Genomic DNA, 8,173 nt, shown 5'->3' on the forward strand with positions numbered 1-8,173 from the left:
GGGGGGGGGGGAAGAGGTGATGCTAAGCTACGAGTGACTACAGGGACGTGAGGTGTGGTTCATCACTATGGTGGACACAACAATGACCAGAGAGCCACCAACACACACCCAACAACTGCTAACAATAGGAGGCTCACTGGAGGCTATCCTCCGCCACCCTGGATGACTGCGCCAACAACCTCACCAGTCTGGTTCAAGTATGTTCACTGAGACAAGAACAAAATACATCTCAAAGGGCTAGTAGTTTAGGCTATTTCTACCCCCCCCCCCCAAGCCAACCACTTGGGCTGGACGGTAGAACGACGGTCTCGCTTCATGCAGGTCGACGTTCAATCCCCGACCGTCCAAGTGGTTGGGCATCATTCCTGCCTCCCGTCCCATCCCAAATCCGAATCCTGACCCCTTCCCAGTGCTCTATAGTCGTAATGGCTTGGCGGTCTCCCCTGATAGTTCCCTACGCCCCCCCCCCCCCACCTGCCAGTCAGGTGTACTGTACAAGGGACGAGCCTCAGTCGCTGGGGTCCTCTAATATCTAGGTTCAGTCTCGTGAACCTCAAGTTATTTATATTGTTCCATGTTTTAATAACGGAATGAATTCCCCGGAGCTCTCCTAAACTACATGGGTGAAGCCTATTATGGTCGCTTCTCTCAAACGTCTCCCATCTTTCATAGAGGCGCTTTATTGTGTTGAGGGCACGCTACCAGACCACCAGGCCTGGGTGTTGGGGCACGCTACCCGACCACCGGGCCTGGGTGTTGGGGGCACGCTACCCGACCACCGGTCCTGGGTGTTGAGGGCACGCTACCCGACCACCGGGCCTGGGTGTTGGGGCACGCTACCCGACCACCGGGCCTGGGTGTTGGGGGCACGCTACCAGACCACCAGGCCTGGGTGTTGGGGGCACACTACCAGACCACCAGGCCTGGGTGTTGGGGGCACACTACCAGACCACCGGGCCTGGGTGTTGGGGGCACACTACCAGACCACCAGGCCTGGGTGTTGGGGGCACACTACCAGACCACCGGGCCTGGGTGTTGGGGGCACGCTACCAGACCACCGGGCCTGGGTGTTGGGGGCACGCTACCAGACCACCGGGCCTGGGTGTTGGGGGCACGCTGCCCGACCACCAGGCCTGGGTGTTATGGGCACGCTACCCGACCACAAGGCCTGGGTGTTATGGGCACGCTACCCGACCACAAGGCCTGGGTGTTGGGGGCACGCTACCAGACCACCGGGCCTGGGTGTTGGGGGCACGCTACCCGACCACCGGGCCTGGGTGTTATGGGCACGCTACCCGACCACCAGGCCTGGGTGTTGGGGGCACGCTACCAGACCACCGGGCCTGGGTGTTATGGGCACGCTACCCGACCACCGGGCCTGGGTGTTGGGGGCACGCTACCCGACCACCGGGCCTGGGTGTTGGGGGCACGCTACCCGACCACCGGTCCTGGGTGTTGGGGCGCGTCATTAGAGAGGCAGTGTGTCTATCTTTACCTGATGTGTTCTCGTCCATCAAGATTATTTGAGACGAGGCGAGCAGCTGGCACGCGACCACCACCCTTACTCACGCCCCTCTCAACACCGCCTCCGCCAACATGCGCACACCTCGGGGCTCCCGCCTACTTCGCCCTCAAGAAGGTGCATACCTCAAGGCTCCAGGGGTGGGGAGCTTCACAGGGAAACCGGGCCTCACAAGCCTAGCCACCAGACGAGACATAATGTGTGCCACCTTTTGCAACCTTTCCTCACACGGGCTACAAATAACCTCAATATAGACCTCTCTCTCTACTCCAAAACTCTGAAGCCCAACTTACTGTTCCCCCTACTCCACCTTGGCTTTATATAACTCCTAATACATCAATACAACTCCTAATACAGCAATACAACTATTAATACATCAATACAACTCCAAGACAACACTCCAAAGTCTGTACCAAACTCAGCCACAGCCTCAGTCTTTGTCTCAACAGTGAAAAATTGTTGTGACCGGGTGCCACTGTCAGCCCGGGTGTCCACTGTCAGCCCGGGTGCCACTGTCAGCCCCGGGTGTCCACTGTCAGCCCGGGTGTCCACTGTCAGCCCCGGGTGTCCACTGTCAGCCCGGGTGCCACTGTCAGCCCCGGGTGTCCACTGTCAGCCCGGGTGCCACTGTCAGCCCGGGTGCCACTGTCAGCCCGGGTGCCACTGTCAGCCCGGGTGCCACTGTCAGCCCGGGTGCCACTGTCAGCCCGGGTGCCACTGTCAGCCCGGGTGCCACTGTCAGCCCGGGTGCCACTGTCAGCCCGGGTGTCCACTGTCAGCCCGGGTGCCACTGTCAGCCCGGGTGCCACTGTCAGCCCGGGTGTCTTTCTAACCAATTTATTTTCCTCTATTATGTCTACTACTACATGTACTTCCTGGAGATGTGTGTCTAGCACACACACACACACACACACACACACACACACACACACACACACACACACACGCACACACACACAGGAAGCTGCCCGTAACAGCTGTATAACTCCCAGGTACCTATTTACTGCTAGGTGAACAGGTACATCAGGGTAAAAGAAACTGCCCATTTTTTTCTGCCACTGCCGGGGATAGAACTACGACTCCAGAGCGCTGTCTACTCAGCCACGAGGCCCCACTGTGGGCAGGGCCTGCCACAAAGTGCAGTTGTCCTGCTCCGTCGACGACAACTTCCCCCCCCCCCCGCAGTTGACCGAACTATGTCAACAAGCATCAAGTGTAAGGCCTGGCACCCAAACAGGCACTGGCACCGTTGGCCAGTCGTGCAACATCCTGGCCGGATACGGTGATCTCATCCTGGCCGGATACGGTGTTCTCAACCTCGCCGGATACGGTGATCTTATCCTGGTCGGATACGGTGTTCTCATCCTGGCCGGATAAGGTGATCTCATCCTGGCCGGATACGGTGATCTCATGCTGGCCGGATACGGTGATCTCGTCCTGGCCGGATACGGTGATCTCATTTTGGCTGGATACGATGATCCCAGTCTGGCCGGATAATGTGATCTAATTACAGGTAAACAAGGTGATCCCATATCGGCTTGATACGTTGCCGAATACAGTGATCCCATCCGGTCAGATATGGAAAACCCATCCGGGCCGGACAAGCAGAATCAATCGAGGCCGGATACGACGAACTCCCTGACAGCGTTGATTAACTTTCTGGCCGGACACGGAGCTGCGTACAATACTGTCTTTTAATCTTCGGATAATTGTAGGTTTTTACCCGGGTTGTCTGGGAGGGAGGGGAGAGGGGTGGGCAGCATAACCGTGGGGTGGGGGCCGCATTATATACCGTACCCAGGTAAGCATGGCCAGAACATACTGCAGCATACCTCAGAGATGATAAGGTCAGGTGACGACCCAGGCCTGACGGAGCACCGGGTCTTAACCGGACATTAGAAAGAACTTTTTCAGTGTCAGAGTATAGTTAGTAAATGGAATGCACTAGGAAGTGATGTGGTGGAGGCTGACTCCATACACAGTTTCAAGTGTAGATATGATAGAGCCCAGTAGGCTCAGGAATCTGTACACCAGTTGATTGACCAGACCACACACTAGAAGTTGAAGGGACGACGACGTTTCGGTCCGTCCTGGACCATTCTCAAGTCGATCGTCTTGAGAATGGTCCAGGACGGACCGAAACGTCGTCGTCCCTTCAACTTCTAGTGTGTGGTCTGGTCAACATACTTCAGCCACGTTATTGTGACTCATCGCCTGTACAGCAGTTGATTGACGGCTGAGAGGCGGGACCAAAGAGCCAAAGTTCAACCCCCGCAAGCACAATTAGGCACCTGCACATGCAGCCACTTGTGCACCTCCACCACTGACTTGCGGAGCTATTGTGGTGTGCATGATGCTCTCAAACTTGTCCTAAGATGTCTTCCCGCAATCATTGTGGGGACAAGTCATCTTAAGTCCTCACTGAACTCTCGGGTAAACACGTGATTCATCACGCTGTTGTTGTTGGCATTCTAAAGGGACCGTACTCAGCTTGCCGTTCCATCACAGCCTCGCTGAACGGCCTACTTGGAGAATCGCGGTAACGTCTACCTGTTGACGGTTTCGGGGATCAGTGTCCCCGCGGCTCGGTCTCTGACCAGGAGTTCTAGAATTTGCATTACCGACCAATCCAATCACCGTAAACCTTGTAATGAGTCGTTCCAAGCGGCCGTGTTTTTCCTCAACATCGTTACCTCCTTCAGTGTTGTCACGCGTGTCACAAATTGCTGCCCCCTCCCCCCTCCCCTGTCACCTGTCAACTGTACCGTCTTGACGGGCGCCTGTCTGGTAGTTCACCTTCTGTCTACACTGTGTTGGTCCGCCGCCCCGTCTCACGCCACCCTGTAACTGGTGTAGGTGGTGGACGGGAGCCTGTAACTGCTGTAGTTGGTGGACAGGAACCTGTAACTGCTGTAGGTGGTGGACGGTAACCTGTAACTGGTGTAGGTGGTGGACGGGAACCTGTAACTGCTGTAGGTGGTGGACGGGAACCTGTAACTGCTGTAGGTGGTGGACGGGAACCTGTAGCTGGTGTAGGTGGTGGACGGGAGAGTGTAACTGCTGTAGTTAGTGGACAGGAGCCTGTAACTGCTCCAATTACTTTCAAATTGATGTCAAATTCTTAAGAATAATAATGTGAATTCTGGGAAGTAATTTCCCTGTTAACCAACACTGACCCACAACTGGTAATGAGTACCCGTGTGTGTGCTGGCCGCCCACACCCCCGGCCGTGGGCGTCTGCACGCTCCCACACCCTGGCCCACACTGGCCCAGTGTTTGTACCCACACTGTCTAGCTTCCATACCCACACTGTCTAGCTTCCATACCCACACTCTCTAGCTTCCATACCCACACTCTCTAGCTTCCATACCCACACTCTCTAGCTTCCATACCCACACTCTCTAGCTTACGACGTTGCTGAGCCAAACTGTCCTTTCATCCTCTATATATTATATGCCGTCACCAACCCTGCCATACACACCCGTGCAACACATCTGCAATTTCATATAACGAAATATATGCATTATATAACGTGTTGTATTAGAGAGAACACGTGCCAAACCCCAGGGTTGTATCCCCTGGGGGTGTTACCCTCAGGGGTCCACCAGGGCTCTTCCTCTATTGAGCACAAATAATCAATAGCGAATGATAATTGTGGGAATATTTTGAGACGTAAATAACCGGTTTTAATCTTGGAGATGGAGAGCAGCACGCGCTTGTCTGCAACACTGTACGCCCGCACGGGGGTGCGTACATTCTTGCCAGGTTCTTGTCATTCTTGCCAGGTTCTTGTCATTCTTGCCAGGTTCTTGCCACCACAATGTTCTCTGATTGTGTCTATGGCACCTCTGTTCTCCACTGGCTCTATCTTGCCTGTTCCTGTGGCGGCTGTTGTGTGTGTGGGGGGGGGGGGGCAACCCCCCACTAACATGGTGGGGGGGGGCAGCCCCCACTAACATGGTGGGAAGGGGACCAGCCCCCACTAACATGGTGGGAGGGGGACCAGCCCCCCCCCTAACATCACCATCATGTGACTCCTGCCACTGATGGCCTCCTGAAGCCATCAGCGGCAGGAGTCGCCCCCCCCCCCTGCCTCACACACACACACATACTTTAATATCACTTCCAAAACCTCCTTACCGCCAGATATAAGAAGTAAGACAACGCACATTTCATAGCAGTTGTGGCCGCCAGGTGTGGCGTACAGTTGTGGCCGCCAGGTGTGGCGTACAGGTGTGGCCGCCAGGTGTGGCCGCCAGGTGTGGCGTACAGGTGTGGCTCCCTTACACGCACCATGGAGGCTGTCAGCTTACTGACTTTCGCCCTCCTGGGCTGAGGTATGCTGAACTGTGTAATTACTATATGAGTACTGGAACACTTGATGATATATTGGACTTGTACCCAAGATTAACCATTTAATGTATCAAAAACATTTTGAACATTTTTTTCGCTTCCACCGGGGATCGAACCCGGAACCTCAGGACTACAAATCCGAAGCGCTGTCCACCCAGCTGTCAGGCGCCCATCAGGCTGTCAGGTTACCTCTGCATCTCTAACTGTTGACAAGGCGGGGCCCAATGGCTGAGACCCTGTCCGCCATTGGCACAATTATGTGAGTACACCATCACTTCTAGGCTCTAGCTTCCCCCAATACCCCAATACCCCCTACCCATGGACACCCCCCCCCCCTATCCCCCAATACCCCCTACCCAGGGACACCCCCCTCCCCCTTCCCCCAATATCCCCTATCTAGGGACACCCTATCCCCCCTACCCTCCCCTACACGGGTTTAAATAGCCAGCAGGATGGAGCAATGGACCTCATTCACTGACTAGTGAGGCTCGCCTAGTCCCCCCCCTCACACACCCCCACCCTCACCCCCCCACCCTCACACACCCCCTCACACCCCCCCCTCACACCCCCCCCCCACACCCTCACACAACCAATGTGAGACTTTACTAAGCATACCAGCCCAGCATAGACTGGTATGCTGTTACCAACATATACAATATAACCAGGAAATGTCCCAAGACTGAGCTACGAAGACAGGCTGGTGGAGGTGGACCTCGATACACTGGAGGAAGGAGACATGATTACGACATAGTAGATTCTTGGGTGAAGCAGCAACAGGAAATTAGAGATATTTGAAGGCACATTAAAGCCGGTTTGTTAGTAATATACTGAAACATTGTTGCATCTCATTACCCCCGGAGCAGTCCACTTTATCATGCCTACGATCACTCATGCTATCATGCCTACGATCACTCATGCTATCATGCCTACGATCACTCATGCTATCATGCCTACGATCACCCATGCTATCATGCCTACGATCACCCATGCTATCATGCCTACGATCACTCATGCTATCATGCCTACGATCACTCATGCTGTCATGTCTACGATCACTCATGCTGTCATGCCTACGATCACTCATGCTATCATGCCTACGATCACTCATGCTATCATGCCTACGATCACTCATGCTATCATGCCTACGATCACTCATGCTGTCATGCCTACGATCACCCATGCTGTCATGCCTACGATCACCCATGCTGTCATGCCTACGATCACCCATGCTGTCATGCCTACGATCACCCATGCTGTCATGCCTACGATCACCCATGCTGTCATGTCTACGATCACTCATGCTATCATGCCTACGATCACCCATGCTGTCATGCCTACGATCACCCATGCTGTCATGCCTACGATCACCCATGCTGTCATGCCTACGATCACCCATGCTGTCATGCCTACGATCACCCATGCTGTCATGCCTACGATCACCCATGCTGTCATGCCTACGATCACCCATGCTGTCATGCCTACGATCACTCATGCTGTCATGCCTACGATCACCCATGCTGTCATGCCTACGATCACCCATGCTGTCATGTCTACGATCACTCATGCTATCATGCCTACGATCACCCATGCTGTCATGCCTACGATCACCCATGCTGTCATGCCTACGATCACTCATGCTGTCATGCCTACGATCACTCATGCTATCATGCCTACGATCACCCATGCTGTCATGCCTACGATCACTCATGCTGTCATGCCTACGATCACTCATGCTATCATGCCTACGATCACCCATGCTATCACGCCTACGATCACCCATGCTGTCATGCCTACGATCACTCATGCTGTCATGCCTACGATCACTCATGCTGTCATGCCTACGATCACTCATGCTGTCATGCCTACGATCACTCATGCTATCATGCCTACGATCACCCATGCTATCACGCCTACGATCACCCATGCTGTCATGCCTACGATCACTCATGCTGTCATGCCTACGATCACTCATGCTGTCATGCCTACGATCACCCATGCTATCATGCCTACGATCACCCATGCTATCACGCCTACGATCAGCTGATGATAGCACTATGGCGTGGATATCGTGGCGTGCCAGGGTTCTCAACCTGCTGGAGACAATGAGGGGTGAGGCAGGCACCTGACGCCGAGGGCGAGACACCACAACCTGCTGGATCTACCTATAGTGACGCAGCGTCTCACCTGCCAGCCTCGCCGCCTGGCTGGCTGGCTGGCTGGCTGGCTACCGGATCCCCCGACACACATGGTTCGATACCCCACCTTCAAAGCCCAGGTCATCCGAATGGCTTCGCTGAA

At 54.8% G+C, this 8,173-nt stretch overlaps 1 protein-coding gene across 1 annotated transcript; it reads right to left on the reverse strand.

The window, feature by feature from the left end:
* Window positions 1-6,677: 6,677 nt before the first annotated feature.
* On the reverse strand, window positions 6,678-7,895 carry LOC123773865 (spermatogenesis-associated protein 31H1-like). The gene has a single exon (XM_045767782.2). It carries the CDS (start codon window positions 7,893-7,895, stop codon window positions 6,678-6,680), a length of 1,218 nt encoding a protein of 405 aa, XP_045623738.2.
* Window positions 7,896-8,173: the final 278 nt, after the last annotated feature.

The sequence above is a fragment of the Procambarus clarkii genome, chromosome 91 (assembly GCF_040958095.1).
Source record: "Procambarus clarkii isolate CNS0578487 chromosome 91, FALCON_Pclarkii_2.0, whole genome shotgun sequence".
NCBI classification, from domain to species: Eukaryota; Metazoa; Arthropoda; class Malacostraca; order Decapoda; family Cambaridae; genus Procambarus; species Procambarus clarkii.

Coding starts and splice junctions, on each gene's coding strand:
- LOC123773865 (XM_045767782.2), bottom strand. CDS start 7,895: ATGGGTGATCGTAGGCATGATAGCATGGGTGATCGTAGGCATGACAGC.